The sequence below is a fragment of the Syngnathoides biaculeatus genome, chromosome 7 (assembly GCF_019802595.1).
Source record: "Syngnathoides biaculeatus isolate LvHL_M chromosome 7, ASM1980259v1, whole genome shotgun sequence".
NCBI lineage: Eukaryota > Metazoa > Chordata > Actinopteri > Syngnathiformes > Syngnathidae > Syngnathoides > Syngnathoides biaculeatus.
In genome coordinates, this window is record NC_084646.1 from 15,726,639 (window position 1) to 15,744,710 (window position 18,072).

The 18,072-nt window shown below is 41.9% G+C and overlaps 1 protein-coding gene across 2 annotated transcripts in view; it reads left to right on the forward strand.

Moving 5' to 3' along the window:
* hmcn1 (hemicentin 1) overlaps positions 1–18,072 on the forward strand; it is a 78,582-nt gene that overhangs the window by 36,690 nt on the left and 23,820 nt on the right. For both annotated transcript variants that reach the window (XM_061824970.1, XM_061824971.1), the window contains exons 25-61: positions 38–133; positions 262–456; positions 543–673; positions 1,440–1,587; positions 3,041–3,167; positions 3,258–3,412; positions 3,685–3,963; positions 4,098–4,379; positions 4,736–4,844; positions 4,922–5,091; positions 5,303–5,457; positions 5,727–5,850; positions 5,966–6,067; positions 6,547–6,723; positions 6,854–7,005; positions 7,171–7,294; positions 9,087–9,262; positions 9,873–9,969; positions 10,609–10,731; positions 10,994–11,149; positions 11,499–11,780; positions 11,861–12,028; positions 13,095–13,208; positions 13,297–13,383; positions 13,833–14,024; positions 14,116–14,289; positions 14,465–14,578; positions 14,683–14,828; positions 14,914–15,064; positions 15,278–15,475; positions 15,559–15,672; positions 16,076–16,263; positions 16,335–16,431; positions 16,517–16,678; positions 17,269–17,382; positions 17,475–17,677; positions 17,979–18,060. In XM_061824970.1, the coding sequence (XP_061680954.1) occupies positions 38–133; positions 262–456; positions 543–673; positions 1,440–1,587; positions 3,041–3,167; positions 3,258–3,412; positions 3,685–3,963; positions 4,098–4,379; positions 4,736–4,844; positions 4,922–5,091; positions 5,303–5,457; positions 5,727–5,850; positions 5,966–6,067; positions 6,547–6,723; positions 6,854–7,005; positions 7,171–7,294; positions 9,087–9,262; positions 9,873–9,969; positions 10,609–10,731; positions 10,994–11,149; positions 11,499–11,780; positions 11,861–12,028; positions 13,095–13,208; positions 13,297–13,383; positions 13,833–14,024; positions 14,116–14,289; positions 14,465–14,578; positions 14,683–14,828; positions 14,914–15,064; positions 15,278–15,475; positions 15,559–15,672; positions 16,076–16,263; positions 16,335–16,431; positions 16,517–16,678; positions 17,269–17,382; positions 17,475–17,677; positions 17,979–18,060 (5,664 nt within the window). The remainder of the gene's footprint in view (positions 1–37; positions 134–261; positions 457–542; positions 674–1,439; positions 1,588–3,040; positions 3,168–3,257; positions 3,413–3,684; positions 3,964–4,097; positions 4,380–4,735; positions 4,845–4,921; positions 5,092–5,302; positions 5,458–5,726; positions 5,851–5,965; positions 6,068–6,546; positions 6,724–6,853; positions 7,006–7,170; positions 7,295–9,086; positions 9,263–9,872; positions 9,970–10,608; positions 10,732–10,993; positions 11,150–11,498; positions 11,781–11,860; positions 12,029–13,094; positions 13,209–13,296; positions 13,384–13,832; positions 14,025–14,115; positions 14,290–14,464; positions 14,579–14,682; positions 14,829–14,913; positions 15,065–15,277; positions 15,476–15,558; positions 15,673–16,075; positions 16,264–16,334; positions 16,432–16,516; positions 16,679–17,268; positions 17,383–17,474; positions 17,678–17,978; positions 18,061–18,072) is intronic.

Consider the following 18,072-nt stretch of genomic DNA (forward strand, 5'->3'; position numbering starts at 1 on the left):
TATTGTGGTTTGTAACTGTCCCTGTGTGTATTTTCAGTTCCCCCAGTGGTCGAAGTATTGGAGCCCCCATTCAACAGTCCCTTACAGGAGAGAATTGCAAACCAACATATTGCCTTCCCGTGCCCTGCTAAAGGTACATAACTGTAATCACCTATGCTTACTGAATATTGTCTCCTGTGAAGGCACTTAAAGTATCTTAAAATAAGGTTACCTCTGCTTATATACAGTACAAAAGCTTTTTTGCTCCACTTGTTGACGTAGGCCTTCCCAAACCGGTGATACGATGGTTGCGTAATGGCCAGGAGCTGATTGGGAATGAGCCCGGTGTGTCTATCCGGGAGGATGGCACACTGTTGATTCTGGCATCTTTGTCGCCACTGGACGACGGGGAGTATGTCTGTGCTGCCTCTAATGATGCCGGGTCCACAGAGAGGAAATACCAGCTCAAAGTCAATGGTGACTGATACCATTAATATACTCACTACCACGAACACTTTTGCTGATTGGATCTCCTATTATAATCACATGTAATTGCTTTGCAGTGCCCCCCACACTCCTTAACAGTGACACATCAGGAAACCTGTCTGTGGTTCAGAGCCAGCCTACATATTTGGTGTGTGATATAACAGGAAGTCCGACACCAGTTATCACCTGGTTCAAAGATGGAATTCCTGTAAGTAAAAAGATCCTGTACAAACTTAGATTTGGAACTTGATAGTTTCTCAAGCCTTCTTACTGTGAATATCATCAGAGTGACTTTAATGAGCACTCCATCTGTTCACTTGCTGTATGAGGTGAGTTTTTCTTGAAGCTGGAAAACACCATTGTTGACAGGATTCGAATCTGCGCGGGGAGAACCCAATGGATTTCTAGTCCATCGCCTTAACTGCTCGACCACAAGAACCTGCAGCTCCCTGTTGATATTGTCATTATTACACTCACAGCAGTGTTTTTTTTTGCGCATTTGTGTGTGTGTGTGTGTGTGTGTGTGTGTGTGTGCAGCACCAAGACATGATTTGAGCTTCTAACTCTGATCTATCTATCTATCTATCTATCTATCTATCTATCTATCTATCTATCTATCTATCTATCTATCTATCTATCTATCTATCTATCTATCTATCTATCTATCTATTGACATTTACGATCAGGAAGATTTGATATTGAACTTCTAGAATTATTCTTTAACTATTCGTGTCTGAGACAGAGAACATGATTAAAAAGTATTGTATTGCAAGTAAGTCGATTAACCAAGAGCATTCAAATATTTTAAAACCAACCGTTTTCTCAGTATTGGGTATTTGTTACATAGAACTAAAAAATATTAAGCTTTACAACTGGGTTGCTGCACTAAAAGTACCCTCAGTAGTTAATATCCTGTGATTTTGTACTTTTTTTGTATGTTCTATGTTATATAATATTTCTTTTTTTTTCAACAGGTAGACACTAGTAACAGCATTCAGATTCTTGATCAGGGGAAAACCTTAAAACTCCTGAAGGCAGCCATCGCAGATGCGGGCAGCTACACCTGTAAAGCCATCAACGTGGCTGGCAGCACAGAAAAAGACTTCTTTGTAGATGTATTGGGTGAGTAAAGAGTCACTATTGACCAAACATGTATTTTGTATGTATAAGTAACTGCTGAATTGACGAGCTAGGTGCTCCAAGGTGGGATCTGTTTTAAAATCTTAGTTTGTGCAGCTCTCTTGTTGAAGTTTGGCTATTTTCGTCTCTCTCCACATTCCAAAAACATGCATGTCCGATTCTGTCTTATTGCTCATGAGGCATTTGTTTGATCAGTGGTTAAGTGAAGGTGTAATCTTCAATCTTAGCCAATGGACCTTTCCGACTGGTGATCCTAAACTCCGCCCCCTTAGCTACAGTTGCCATGTCCCACAAGCTTCCAAAATGGCGAATGAGCAGAACAGGTTTTAAGTCGATTCTCTATCGCGTATTTCAGATAATATTGCGGTATGTTTTATGCCAAATGCATCAGACTTGTTCAAGAGAGTTCTACGGAGACGTCTCATCTATTTCACGCAAGGATATGTACACGGAATTAAGATTTTGGATGGAGCGGGACGTAATGTCAGAGTTACAGCGAAATGTTGGCGATCGATGCAAAAAAGTTTCATGCCTCACAAACTTCATATTGAAATCCAAAAGGATAAAATAGTGGAATCGTACTGCACATGTAAAGCAGGCTGAGTACTTTTTACTTGGAAAGATCATGAGTAGTAATATTGTAATCTTTATAAGTGAGTTAGGTTTGATTTTCTACAAGTGTATTTAAGCAATGGTGATTAACTCAGTCAGTACCGTAGTCACCAGATGAAAAAATTTGACTTGGCTCGTAATCAAACCCAGTGCTCTGTCTTAAAAGTCTGATGTGATACAAATAGGCAAATAGACATTTCACTTGCATGATATGGCGCATTTACGTACCCCTAACCTGACTCTTTGGCATAAAACATTACACACTTCATTGAGCAGGTCAGTGATAAACTAACAAAGTGAAAGTTGTTCTCTTGCAATGTACAAAGCACTGATAATAATTCAATCAAACTCAAGAGAAGATACTTCTCCCTCGCTTACCTTCGTACATACAGCCTTGTGTTTGTTGATATTGTTCACATTTAGTTGTATGTGCGGTCTTCTGCGAGCCTTAATCCTTCGTAGACACTTCGTCAACTGTGCTTTAGGCTTTGGAAAATGAATCAACCTGGCCCCTTGTAACCTAGCAGGATATCTTTCATCAGAATTACACGTTCCCGAAGAGCATCTGAGGACTATTTTCTTCGTAACATTAACTTTTCCAAGCACGCGCTACTGACAACCACTATTGCTTATGGGACAACATGGCAGCTGGGATGTCTCAAGCCAGGGGTTAAGACAATGCAGCTATCTGATTGGCTATTATTGTACGAGTGTTTGATAGGTCGTAAAGGTCCATTGGCATCAGCTGCGTCGGTGCCGGTCAGGATATGTCAAAGAAATCGGAGGAATTAATGATTTGTTAACCATATTTGCTCTGTCTCAGTGCCACCGACAGTTTCAGGGTCAGACTCTCCCCAAGACATGTCTGCAATTCTGAAACAGGAGATCAGTTTGGAGTGCCAGGCCAAAGGTGTGCCATTTCCCACGATCCAGTGGTACAAAGACCGAAAGTTGGTACCCAATAATATTATAATGGTCAAATTCAATGAAGTCTCTTTTTTTAATCGTTCTTTTTCACCTCTGCTTTGTCATCTTTGTAGGTTAGTATTTCTCGGCGATCCAAACTTGGAGGTCACCAACCAAGGTCAAGTTTTAAGAATAAAGAGTGTCCGTCTAGGAGATCAGGCGAGGTATCAATGTAGTGTCATGAATACGGCAGGCAAACAATCCAAGGACTTTAAGCTCAGTGTATACGGTGAGTGTTTGACAAAAAAAAAAAAGAGTTTTGAGGTGAGGCATTCCTGTTGCATGGGGAACCCTTTTTTGGGACCAAAATGGCTTGGCAAAATATTGGGAAAATATCTAATATAGCATTAAGAATGGCATAATGTAAAAAAGCTCCAGAGAAGGAATTATTGCTAATGGTTTATGGAAACAGATTATTTAATTTAATAAATTGTCACACAAAAATCCAGAGGTAAATTACAGTTCCTAAATTAATTTTTTTTTTTTTTCTCGTGTTTCAAGTTCCCCCATCCTTTAAAGGCGGAAACAAAACAACAGAAGTCACCGCCCTGCTGGACACAGTCGTCACACTCGAGTGTGAGGCACGGGGCGTACCACTCCCCATCGTCACCTGGTACCGAAAAGGAGAGGCCATCTTGTCTAATCGTCAGTCTCAGTACGTAGAGCAGGGGCGTTACCTGAAGATCCCTCGAGTGCAGGCATCCGATGCTGGCCAGTACACATGCAAGGTGTCCACTGTGGCCGGAACAGCTGAAAAGAGCTTTGAGCTTGATGTATATTGTAAGAAATCAGTATTTTCTTCTCACTGGACTACTTCAATTTAGTACTGTACTGGAAGTAGAATGTCATAACCTGCAGCGCTCTCTGCAATTTCTCATTCTGCCTTTTTTTACTTATTCATCCTCCACTCCCAGTGCCGCCTTCCATCGAAGGGGGGCCGAGCGGGGCTTCTGAAAGCAAGGTGGTCCTCGGTAAGCCTCTCATCTTGGAGTGTGAGGCAGGTGGCTACCCTCCCCCTTCCCTTACCTGGCTGAAGGATGGCGTTCCAGTGCAACATGGAGACGGCGTTCACGTCCTCGAACAAGGGAGGAAACTAAAAATTTTGTCAGCCACGGTTGTGGACTCGGGGCGCTATGTTTGTGCGGCGACGAGCATTGCTGGGGAGACAGAGGTCAAGTACGACGTCAGAGTTTTGGGTATGCACGAATGTCCGTGGGGATATATTTATTTTATTATAATGTAATGCCTCGGAGGCGTTATCGATTCAACCACATCCGGAAATAGGCGAGGGAGATGCTTTTAGGCTGTTTTTTGTTCTATATTTTGGATGCCTTGAAACATTATTCAAACCTCTATCGCAAGTCCTTTTAAACACTTATGTGTGTCATGTGTACTGCTTATCTTTGCATCTATCTTGTGAAAGTAACACGTCCTGTCTCAGTGGCTTTGCAAATGTAACGAATACGGTCTTGTGTAAATAAGGGCAGAGGATATGTACATGTGAATATCCAGACCTGGAGAATGCATCTTAAAAAGAAATGATTTCCCTTAGTGCCGCCTTTAATTGATGGAGGAGATGAAGTGACTGATAGGACTGTAATAATAAACAGTCCTTTGGAACTGGACTGCCACGCCACAGGGGCTCCTGCACCCGTCATAACGTAAGACCTCAGATTTATTCATTGATTTATTTTTACCTGTTACGGAGAATTAGGAACAAAGTCATGTCCATCCTTAGGTGGTATAAAAATGGGCAAGTAGTCAGACAAGGGTCGGGGCTTCGACTTGCAGCCAACGGATGGCGGCTGATTATCCCTCGCGCTCAGGTCTCGGACACGGGTCGCTTTCAATGCGTGGCCACCAATGAGGGAGGAGAACACGAGAAGGACTTTATGGTGCTTGTACAAGGTAATGGTTTCTTCAAATAGAAAGAAAGAAGTTTTATAGTGGCGCATTAAATATTTGGCACACAATATGTTAACGTGAAAATTTACACTCCAAATGCAAGCTGCTGTAAATCTTTTGGTGAATATTTCTATTGTCTTTCTTTTCATGCTTTATCCAAATCCCATTTGGGCTATTCTCTGGTTCTATAAGTCCACCCTCTGAACTATTCCAGTTCCTCCATCGATTCGTTCCCCGGAGAATGCCAAACGTGCCGTGGTTCTGCACGAAACGATCAGTCTGGAGTGCATCTCCAGTGGCATCCCTGCACCCACCATCACATGGCTTAAAGACAGTCGACCTGTTGATTCATCTCAGGAGCACTTTAAGGTTTGATCAATAGATTGGAGTATGAGAGGTCCAGTAGTTGTTGTCTAATGAAAACAAGTTGGTCTCGGTTTTATGTGATTTATACATAGAGAAGAAAGAGAAGAGGTATTTACTCTAACTCTTCACACCTAAAACCAAGACAGCTTTTTCAATCTAAATCTAGAACAAGTAGTGAAACTTGCAATTGAACCTGAACGGTAATTGGACGCGTTTGTCGTTGTGTGTCTGTGTGCATGTTTTTTTTTTTTTGGTTTTTTTTTGCACACAAGCTGGAGTCAGCAGGCAGAGTGCTAAAGGTCAGAGGGGCGAGACAAGAGGATTCAGGGAAATACACCTGTTTGGCCACAAATGCTGCTGGTGAAGCTCAAAAAAACATAAGGCTCAGTGTCCATGGTAATGAAACAATACTCCTTGAAAATGGACTCCTCTGTGTATTCTTTTTTTCCCCCTTCTTTATTGTTTTACTACTCTATTTGGTTAATTCCGTGTGTATGGGTGTCTTTCGCAGTGCCCCCCACAATCTCCACCTCTGGAGACATCATCAACCAGACCATCCTGTCAGGCTTCTCTACTGAGCTCGAGTGCAAGGCTGCAGGCAATCCAGTACCCGGTGAGACTCGCAAACAACTTCCTTTCTTCCTTTCTAGTTCCGAGGCAGTTTCTTCTAGAACACGAACATCCCTGTTTACTCAAGAATGTTGAGTTTTTTTTCTCACTGTACGTATAACGGCCGTCAAATAGCCACTGTGATTTTCAGTTTTCGGAGTACAGTACTTTTCCTGTGCCCCCCGGATGGTCCTCTATATTTGTTTCTCAGAATTGTTTTTGCCCTAGGCGCATATTGAACTAAAATGGAAGTTGAAATGCCCTCAAAAATTGCATGTGAGCACGCCTTGCCAAAGAAAATTGATTTGAGGATTCTGATACAGTTTGATACATGCATCACACCGTGCCATATGTTGTAATGCTCAAACATGCAATAAATACTCCAGGAAAATCATTTTTCATTCAATAAACAATGATGATCGGCAATATCATGAGTGTGGTTGCTTGTCTCTTAATATTGACGCCTGTTCCTTTGTCTAACAGCGATAATATGGTACAAAGACGGCCAACCTCTGACAAGTACAGCAGGGGTGACTATGTTAAAACTTGGCCAGGTGCTGGAGATTGAAAGAGCTCAGTTATCAGATGCGGGGATGTACAGATGTGTGGCCATCAACCTCGCTGGATTTGCTGAGATATCCCAAAGCCTGCAGGTCTTTGGTTAGTGTCTTCTCCCCCGCCCATTATTGCAGATGTTTTCTGATCCTTTGTGTCAGTTAAAAATGTCTGATTGTGGTTACAGATTTGTGTGGTTAATCAAAAAACAAATTCTTCCCTCTTTTTCATGCAGTGCCTCCAGTCATCTCGAGCCGAGGTGGCCCGGTAACTGTGGTCGTGAATGAGGCTGCTAAGCTGGAATGTGAGGCCACTGGAGTCCCCTTACCTGGTCTCACCTGGCTTAAAGATGGTAGCCCTGTGACAAGCGTATCTCACGGCATACAGGTTTTTTTATCCAACACCATTTTTGATGTTGTTGTTGAAACAAACAAAATCCCAAGACACACAACGCATGATTTCCATTATTAACATATAATATCAAGCCTTTCATTCATACATATCTATACACTGAGTCACCAGACACACTCGCTTACCGTGGCTGTCCCTCAGGTCTTGTCCGGTGGAAGGGTGCTGTCTCTGAGCAGCGTGCAGGTGAGTGACACGGGCAGGTATACTTGTGTTGCGGTCAACGCTGGAGGAGAGCAGCAGCGAGATTATGAGCTCAGGGTTTATGGTGAGTCTCTCAGCATTCATTGATTGTTTGGTTCATTCTTCGTTTATATTTAACTATATGATACGAATCATATACAAACAAGAGTTTGTGCACATTAGAAGTAAGTGTGGTCCTTTTTGTGATGAAGAAATGGAAAAACTGGTCAAAAATCTCTGGGGCTCAATGGGTGTACGCTTGATTTAAATCCCATTCCTGTGAGTCAAATGTTTTTTTTTTTTGTCAGGAACTGACATGTTTTTTATGCCAGCAATTTTCTTACAAGTTTAAGTATTTAAAATTTTAGTAAAAATGATTGATGATGATGATAATGAATGATAAACGTTCTTGGCAAGCACTGAGGAACAAAAGCTCTGCTTGTTCCATTGTTCCATTCTTCCTTTTCCATCCTTTTCTTATTTGTTTTACTGACAAATTGCTTTTGTCATCAGACTGCACTTTATCTTCCAGCAGACCAACAGAGATCATACCGGGAGTGTAGCACAGGGTTCTTGACAAATTCACGCATATTGACAGGAAGCGCAGCTGGAGTAAGCTTAGCCTTCCAATAAATATTGTCAGCTTCCTGCATGGAGCTGAGTGTGATGGCATTTCAGTCATTACACAAGTCCAATCAAAGTCACTTCGGCAACATAAGACGTGGTTTACATGTGGGGGAATCACGGAGGCTGCACATGTGTGACCGTGTCGGTCCCCCCCGCCCCCGTCGTGTCTGTCTAAACATACACTGGACATATGCGGAATGCAAACATTCACATGGTATGTGCTTCCTCTGAAGGATCGAGAAGCGCTTGTCTGAAGAAGTAATCGCACATTTGCTGTGGTAATTGCTACCATTCTTCAGCAGCTTCCTGTGTCTGGCCGAATGCTGAGTTGAGGGTTTGTTTGAATCCTTCCCCTGTGACTTGCTCTCTGGCTGTCCATAATGTGGAGGAAATTGCCTTATAGTCATTTTATCAGTCAGGCCACGTTTATGCAAACAAGCAGAGTGTCTTGTTCAGAGAAATAATGATTGTCGAACACCTGAGTAAAGATGTAAGGTTTACTTATTTAAGGTTATTTTGTTTAGTTCCAGACAGGTTCCTGCAAGATCGCTTCACCACAACAGTCCCATTATGTTGTTGTCAGCTTTGCTTTTGTTTCTTTCAAGAGCTCAAGATCAACATCTCAGTGTTGTGTAATTTAGGTCATGGTTAGGTGTTTGCTAAAAAGCTGCCCTGACTTTAAATCCATAAACAAATGTTGAATGGGGTTTATTGCTGCTCTCTTGGCACAAGATAATGAGCACCAGATGCTAAAAATAGAAGATCGTGTATCAACTAGGATCACGTCATTCTGCCCAGATAATATTCATAAACTATAATGCAAAATGAAAGGGTTCATCTGTAGGGCTCTACAGTCTGGTTTACATATGACATTTTTTCAGCCTTCATAACAAAAATAATGGTCAGTGCTGTTTGTTGATAGATTTGTGATTGTAATTGTGGTTTACTGTGATTTAGTACAACACTACATCATATTGAGTGGTATCTTTCTTTCTCCTCCCTCATTAAGATCAATAAAACAGTCACCAAAACACCTTTTAGTATGACTGTGATAGTGCAACCTGCCACCACAATAATAAAAATATTGTTGAATTACGATTTGACAGTATTAATCAAAACTATGCATCATTATCTTTGTTATGGCAAAATATGATGATGCTCTTAGTGTGTGCGTTATGGTTAATGATATAATCTTCTGCGTGAGGTGTTTTTTTTTTTTTTTTTAAATCATACACACTTATCTTCCACAGTGCCGCCCAACATCAAAGGCGAGGAAATGAACGCCACGGTGATGCTCGGTAATCCTGTGGAGCTGCTCTGTCTGAGTGATGCCATCCCCCCACCAACTCTGTCGTGGCGCAAAGATGGTCGCCCTCTCTTCGGGAAACCTGGTCTGACCCTCTCAGCTGATGGAAGTTTGCTCAAGGTAGGAAATTGACCTTAGTAGGCAACTAGAAACAATGAAACACTTGCTATTTCTCACCTTTTGTTTAGTTACTACAGTATATGTCATCTATATAGTATTTACTCAAAGTGTTTACATATACTCCATGGACAAACCTCTTAATACATTTATTAATAAGTTAAGGTCATTGATCAATCAGGGCTTGGCTTTGATGGCTTAATTAAAATCACTAAAACGGCAGCAAAGTGGTGTTGTGATTAAATAGATGGATGGCACATATCCAAAATGTAGACATGTATCTCTTTCCACCTTTGTGGGAACAGTTTGGTGCGGCTTAGGTAGCTTTGGTGTGGAAGAATGTGGGAGCTCTGTCTACAACGCCATCAAACACTTGTAGGATGTACCTGAGGTTGTCCACTTCTCATGTCACCAGAATCGTTCTCTGCCATAAAATCCCATAGCAAATCTTATGTAAAGTCTTTCCAGTAGAGTAGAGAGAAGGGAAAACTCCATACATTCTTGCTTTGTTAATTCATGTAGCTGTAAATATTGAGTGTCCCAATGCTTAATAGAATGTACAGTACCAAGGATGGTATTGCATTCACAGTTCCTCTGTAAATCTGATTGCTAGGTTGTCAGTGCTCAGGTGCACGATTCTGGCAGGTATACCTGTGAGGCCACGAACATTGCCGGCAAGACACAGAAGAATTATAACGTGAATGTGTGGGGTGAGTTCTGTACTTCTGTACTTTGTATCTGTTGTTAGATTAAAGCGTCCAGTGTATTTTAATGGGTAATAAAGCTACAATGTCTTTGGATTTTAACTGTGCACGTCTTGTTCATCAACTGCAGTTTACTTACATCGACTATTGTTTAAAAAAAAACGTCTTTGTAACATCACATCCACTATCTGAAACTTGTTTATCGGAGCCACCATTTTTAAATTGTGGCGTGGATTCGCCATTTCTATTTTATTAGACAGTTTTATTTACAATGAAAACCATACACATTTATTCCGCAACGAGAACTTCATATTGGAGTTGTTGCACAAAATCCTCACAAAAAAAGTAAAAATAAAAAACGAGTTGAAATGACAAGTGATGGAGACTGGAGTTAATAGATTTGTTCTCTTGCTATTTCAATACTCTGATTGATTATTAATTAGCAAAAAAACACAGACCACGTGGGGATTGATCAATGGTTAAAAAAAAAAAAAATCCCATATTTGGACTTAGGAGGCTTCTGCCTGACATCAAGGATATGTAAAAAGAAATAACAGTGATTTTTTTTTTTCCTGTACACCTCTGCGAAATACACGTGTAAAATGGGTTCAGTATTGGTTAGCTCTTTTTTTGTGACTTCTGCAGTTTCTCCAGGCATTCGAGACTCAGATCAGGTGTCGCCACTCACGGTGATTGAAGGAAGTCTTATCACACTGGTGTGCGAATCCAGTGGAATTCCACCTCCCAGTCTGAGCTGGAGGAAGAATGGTAGGTTTGAATGTTTATATTGAACAAAATATATCCAACAACAATAGTGTACCTGTATTCGACACACTTACTGTGTCTACAAATATTTGCGTTGAACAAAAAAAAAAAAAAAAAACATGTGAACTGTAATATATTAGTGGGTGATCTTTTATTTGTGACTCAATTTCTTTATCCCAGTATTTTTCACTAAAACATACATATACAACAACACTACAAGGCATTTGTGTATTACTCTCACGTTTCATTCCTGCTTGCGTTTCAGGTGCAGTGCTCCAGTATGACCAGCGGCTCAGGGTTTTGTCGGGGGGTCGTCATCTGCTAATTTCCAGTGCTGAGAGGGCTGATACAGCTTCGTACGTGTGTGTGGCCTCCAGTCCAGCAGGCAGCACCTCCAAGGAGTACAGCCTGCAAGTTTATGGTTCGTACACAGTGACTAACCTAAGGCAACCATATTTTACTTAGATGTATTTCCCATATTGCAAATTGTGTCCTGGTCTAATAAAATGATGGTTGAAATACAAGCCCCAATCCCACTGAAATTGGGACATTGTGGGAGACCTAAATTGTATCCTGTTTTTTTCTTTTCGTTTCACATAACATCCCAACTTTGTTGGAATTGGGTTTGTTTGAAAAATTTCCAAGTTGAAATTTCTGTTTAATATTGTACTCTCCATATCTACTGCATGAGAAGCTACAAGATTTGCTTAGAGACATAGTATATCCCTTAAACAAACATCTGTAACAACTGTGTGCTCTTCTCACTTCAGTTCGCCCTTCCATCAGACACAGGGAGGACAACGCAGAGGACGTCGTTGTGACAAAAGGAGGCAATGTGACATTGCAGTGCGCTGCAGATGGCGTGCCACGGCCAGCGGTCAGCTGGCTGAAAGACGGACGACCCGTCACAGGCTCGCGTGGGGCCGAGCTTCTGGATGAGGGAAGGGTGCTTCAGATTAAAGATGCTAAGGTTTCAGACACAGGACGCTACACTTGTATTGCTATTAATGTGGCAGGGCAGGCAGACCGCAAGTACGACATCACTGTGCATGGTATGAAGTCTCCTCTATTTTCTTTAGTCAAATTGCATTGTGCTTTAGTTTACTTTTTTTTTTAACTCTTTGTTTTCCAGTGCCACCTACCATACTTGGTGAGGTTCAGTTCCCAAAGAATGTCAGTGTTGTTGTGAAGAACCCTGTGGCTCTTAGCTGTGAGGTGTCTGGCATTCCTCTTCCTGCCATCACCTGGCTGAAGGACGGTCGGCCAATCGGAGGCACCAGTTCTCTTCGTGTTCTTTCAGGTAAACATCTATACGCTGCAGTCACTCACATTTAAAAAATGTACAGGTGTGGTCAGTCATGCCCGCAGATAAAGTTTCAGGTGTGATTAGGAATGGAATCTCAAGACCTTAAAATTGCAAACTTACAATGAAAATGTCAACGTACAAAAAAATACATTGCAAACTAAACCAAGGCCACTACGAGCTGTAAATGTGAAAGGTCGTTTGCAACTTTTTTCTTTTTTTTAACCTGCAATGATATCCCTGTCTGTTTTTCTAGGTGTAAAACGGAATTATTGCTTGCAGAATATCTAGCAATGCATGTTGAAAGCTGAATGATGCTCCCAAACAGTTTTAAGGTTATGTTATGTTGCCTATACTTAAAATACAGAATTACCTATTTATGCACTGTATTGTGCTTTCATCCTCGATCAGGCTGTGCCAAGGTGGAATTTTAACATTATACACCATCTCATCCTGTACTTTCTACTTTGGCTTCACACCAGACCTTTTTTACTCAAAAAAACCTTCATTTTCTTCTATTATTCACATACCCGACATTCATTGAAGCAACAGCACTTTTTTTTATTTTTTTTATTTTTACCATTATTATCGAGAGTAAACAATGCAGCATGTCGAACTCACTTTGCTCTACCTTGCGCAGACTGTGTGGGTGGACGTTGTTTGTAATTATGACTTTACCCCTTTAAGAGCCGAAGGGGGGCGGAGTCAGGTAAACTAGCAGTAGACCATGTGCTTCTGTGTTAAAAAAAAAAAAAGCGTCAGGCTGTAGTTCACTGCGCTGGATTGGTTTTCATGTGCGCTCAGAATGTCTATGTATTTCTACCCGTAACAAATTTTATGCGCGTGATTTTTCATGCTCGACTGTTCAGATTTGCAAGTGCGATGACGCGCAGGCGTGATTGCGCCCTTCAAATCACAGTGACTGATGCTGGTATGTTTATGTATAATACAAATGAAAGCCCAATTTCCATTTCTATTGATGAATGTTTTTAAGCCCAAAATGTGTATAAACATTGCCAAATGACAAATGATGCTAACTGAATTGAATGTGTTTACGATTTAGGTGGACGTAGCCTGCGTCTAATGCATGCAGGGGTGGAGGATGCTGGGAGGTACACTTGCATTGCATCAAACAATGCTGGCGAAGAAAAGAAGGATTTTGACCTTGATGTCCTTGGTAAATAAAGTTTTCTTGTGTGTGTGTGTTTGCTACGGATATTCAGACATTGATTACCGTTTCACACGTTTTTACCTTATCACAACAGTTCCACCAAGTATTCTACAAGAAGGAAGTGTTACAGACACAAAAGTGAAGGAAAGACACAACATTACTCTGAGCTGTGAAGCTTCAGGTAAAGAACTTCTGCAGCATTGTTGTCATGGCCATCTTGATGTCATCCACATCTTCAAAAGCGGTCACCTCGATGACTCACATGAGGTTGTAAAAAGAAAAAAAATAGGAGTTAGGTCGGCTGGGTAGGAAGGTTTCTTCATAGCAGCTGTTTTTCCCAGGAAGGAAGTGTCACATGCTCAGGGCATTGTTAGCAGGTACGTTGTTGTGGTGAGAGAGCCTCGAATTGTCCTGGCACAAATTTCACCTCTTCTTGCCCATAAAACAAAACAAGATGTCTCTGGCAATGAGTAAGTTGATTGTCTTACCCGCATTGAATTGAAAAGATTATCATCAACGTTTATAGTTTGGGTTTGAAATACAGTACATTTTTTGTGACTTTGTTGACTCACCTCTTACATGCCAACACCATTTTCTGCAAATGTTGAAAGTCTCTGTTACTTTGGTTAGGTAACCCAATTCCAGAAATCATATGGCTTAAAGATGGGAAAGAACTAGTGGCTGACAGGGGCCACCATGTCTCCTCTCACGGACGTCACCTCCAAATTTCTGGTGTGAAAGTGACAGACACTGGCAGATACAGCTGCCTGGCATCGAACATTGCAGGGGATCGCAGTCGCCATTTCCACCTGAATGTCTTGGGTACATACACACGAACCTGCCAAGGATCATTCAGTTACTGATTTCAAACATTGTCAGGTGATGTTCTTTGACTCGCTTTCATTCTTGTCAGTTTCTCCTACCATTGCTGGGTCGGGACCGGATGGTTTGGCAGAAGAAGTGACGGTGACCCTGAGCAGCCCCACCTCACTGGTGTGTGAAGTTCAGTCGTACCCTCCTGCGCTGGTCACCTGGCTCAAAGATGGCATAACGTTCGAATCCAGCCATAATGCCAGAGTTCTTCCAGGTTTGGTATTATATTGAAGACTGTCTTGAATTCTTCTCAAGGTCGTATTTCACATCTGACCACTTCACTGAGTTGGTCTAGATTGATGCATATGTGAAAGTTTGATGTCAGTAGTTTAGTAACCGGAGCATTGTACACATTAAACGTCAGAAGTTCTCTGTTTATCCGTTCCCAGGCGGCCGAACCTTGCAGATTCTGAAGGCACAAGAAGGCGACGCCGGGCGTTACACTTGTGTCGCTACTAATGAAGCTGGAGAGACACTCAAGCACTACGATGTCAAAGTATATGGTGAGCTTACACAAATAGCATGCTGTGACTTGTTCAATACAACCATCTTAAATCTCCTCATTTTTAAAACTGATCATGTTTTTTTTTGTCTTTGCCGACCTCAGTTCCCCCACAAATCGATAAAAATGATATTCCAGGCGAAGGACTAGCCCCGAAAGAAGTCAAGGCCAAGGTCAACAGCACACTTACCCTGGAGTGTGCAGCTCAAGCCTTTCCTACCCCGGCGTTGCAGTGGTACATGGACGGAAAGGTACGCCGTCATCTTTTGTGTGTAATGCATTTCCGTCTGTAAATTCAACTATGATTTCTCTTGTTGATGTTTTTGGTCTGTATAGGTTCTGCAGGCTGATGAGCACGTGTCCATCACAGCTAATGGTCGGATTGTTCAGATCAGACATGCTCAGGTGTCAGACACTGGCCGCTACACTTGCATAGCCAGTAATGTAGCCGGAGACGACGAGAAGGACTTTGATGTAAATATACAAGGTGAACTGGGTTGGCTGATGATAATGTGCCTGAGAGCAAACGTGAAATGAATGGATTTGTATGTCATTTTTCTTGAGCATTGTATTTTAAAATCAGCATAATTTTTAATTATTCATTCAATTTCATTAAATGAGAATCCTGCACTGCTCCACAACCCTAAAACTGGTCCACGAATAATATATAGTATTTATGTATTTATTTATTTATTTTCAGTTCCTCCTAGCTTTAACAGACCCACTGGAACTGGCGATACACCGTCCCTGTCAGGCTTGGGAGTGGACACTCGTGATGTGATACTCAATAATCCAATCTCTTTGTATTGTGAGACCAATGCTGTACCCCCTCCTATACTCACGTGGTACAAAGATGGCCAGCCACTGACCTCTAATGACAACATTCTGATCATGCCAGGTGAGATGGAAACAAGCGAAAGAAATAGAAGAAACGAAGATAACAAGCCAATGCATAGCAACATGTCAATGCTTCACTGACAGGAGGAAGAGTGTTACAGATCCCCAGGACCCGGGCGGAGGATTCGGGCAGATACACATGTTTGGCAGTCAATGAAGCAGGCGAAGACTCCATTCACTATGATCTTAGAGTGTTACGTGAGTAGATTACATTGACATTAGACTGAATTTAATTGAATTGTGGCACGGCGTTGGCCCCACAGTTCTGAAGACCAAGGTTCCAATCCCAGCCCCGCCTGTGTGGGATTTCTCCAGGCACTCCGATTTCCCCCCCAGATCCCAAAAACATGCATCATTTGGAGACTTTAAATTGCCCCAAGGTGTGATTGCGAGTGCGACTGTTGTCTGTCTGTATGTGCCCTGCGATTGGGTGGAAACCAGTTCAGGGTGTACCCCCGCTTCTGCCCGATGCTAGCTGGGATAGGTTCCAGCACTCCCGCGACCCTTTTGAGGATAAGCAGCTCAGAAAATGGATGGATGGATTCAGCATTTTCAAGAGATTTTGTAACCTCTGTTCAAATATATCTCCATCTTATATTAGTGCCCCCTACTATACGAGGAATGCACAGAGATATACCTGATGAGTTGACAGTCTTAGCCAATAAAACAAGTTTTTTGGAATGCCAAGCGGATGGAAACCCTGCTCCCAAGATCACCTGGTTTAAAGACAGCGAGCCAGTCAGCCCTGATGGTCCTCATAGGATTCTGTCCAATGGCAGAACACTTCAGGTAGCAGGTCTGCAAATGTTACTCTTATGTTTAATCAAGGCATACATCTAATACTATGCATTCGGTGTCAGGTGTTGACAGCTCAAGTGTCTGACACAGGACGCTATGTATGTATGGCTGACAGTGTCGCTGGAAGTGTTGAAAAATCCTTTAATCTCAATGTACATGGTGAGACAAAGAAATTGTCACGTAAACGTTTGTTCAAATTTATCTTTTTCCCCCTAACACTACATCAGTATCTCTCTTCTTTCAGTCCCTCCAACTATTTTAGGCCTAAACCATGAGAATGTGACAGTGGTGGTCAACAACTTTGTGTCCTTGTCGTGTGAAGCCACTGGTTTCCCCCCTCCCGCCTTGAGTTGGTTAAATGACAGGGGTCCAATTCAGGGCAACCACAATGCACTCATCATGCCCGGTATGTTAAACTGATGTCACGGAGAAGTACTCAATTCTAAAATGTAATTACCGTAATTCCTGGCCTACAGAGCGCACCTGGTTATAAGCCTCATCCAATACATTTGTAAAGGAAATACCATTTGGTACATACATACGTCGCAGCTGTGTAAAAGCCGCAAGTGCCCACATTGAAACCCACATTCAAACACGAGATATTTACAAAGAAAGATGGTACACAGAGAGTTTAATGCTAGCGTCACGCTAATACGAGAGACGCGCTAACCCTAACGCTAATGTTAGCATTGTGCTAACAGGGCTGGTTAAAAAACATACCGGTAAAAAACACTGAGACACGGCAGTAACACACTAGCACAGTGCAAACAGGGCCGGACCGGTAAAAGTCACTTCCTCGGCGCATATATTCCACAGGTCTCACTCTTACTTTTTTCGCCCGAGTGCCCATTTGCAGTCGTTAGAAAAAATTTACAAATTAGTCCCATCACCGCATAAACCGCAGGGTTTAAAGCGTGTGAAAAAAGTCGCGGCGTATAGGCCAGAAATTGCGATACATGAATTCTTCATATATAGCAGTTTGATTTTTGCCCGTAGGTGGTCGTACAATACAAATCATGAAAGCCAAAGTGTCTGATGGTGGAAAGTACAGTTGTGTTGCCGTGAATGCAGCAGGAGAGGCTTACAAAAACATCTACCTGACAGTTTTGGGTTAGTCCTCCCTTTATGTTTTGTGCAGTACGCTGAATTCTAGAAACATGGAATGTAAGAGTAACAATGTTCTATTCTTCTTGGCCTCATAGTTCCTCCGAGTATCCGGGACAATAACGGGGACTCTCCTGTGATCGTCAATGTGCTTGCGGGTAAATCAGTGACTCTGGAATGCGAATCCAATGCAGTACCTCCTCCCACCATCTCCTGGTACAAGAATGGAAGGATGGTGACAGAGTCTGATAACTTGCACTTGCTGGTTGGGGGGCAGACGCTTCAGATCAGAGACTCAGAGGTGCGACTCATTTTTGTAGTTTTGAACACCCATGATGATTTTCTCAAGGCAAGTTGTTTGTAAATTGGTGTGTGTGTGTGTTTTTTTTTATTTTTTGTCACGTCCGATGTTACTGACTAAAACATCTTCCTCTCTGTTGGGAAGCCTTGGGTTTTTTTTTTTTATGCTGCAAATTGCTATTAATCAGAATGCAAGCGCTTTGCCCCAAAATGCTTAATGTTTACATAAATCTGATCAATAAAAGGATCATTAGCATTGATTTTTAGAATCTTGATCGTGTGTATTCTCCTTTTGCTTTCAGGTGTCTGATACTGGACAATATGTGTGCAAGGCCACTAATATTGCTGGTCAGGTGGACAAAAACTTCCACCTGAATATTTATGGTATTCATTTTT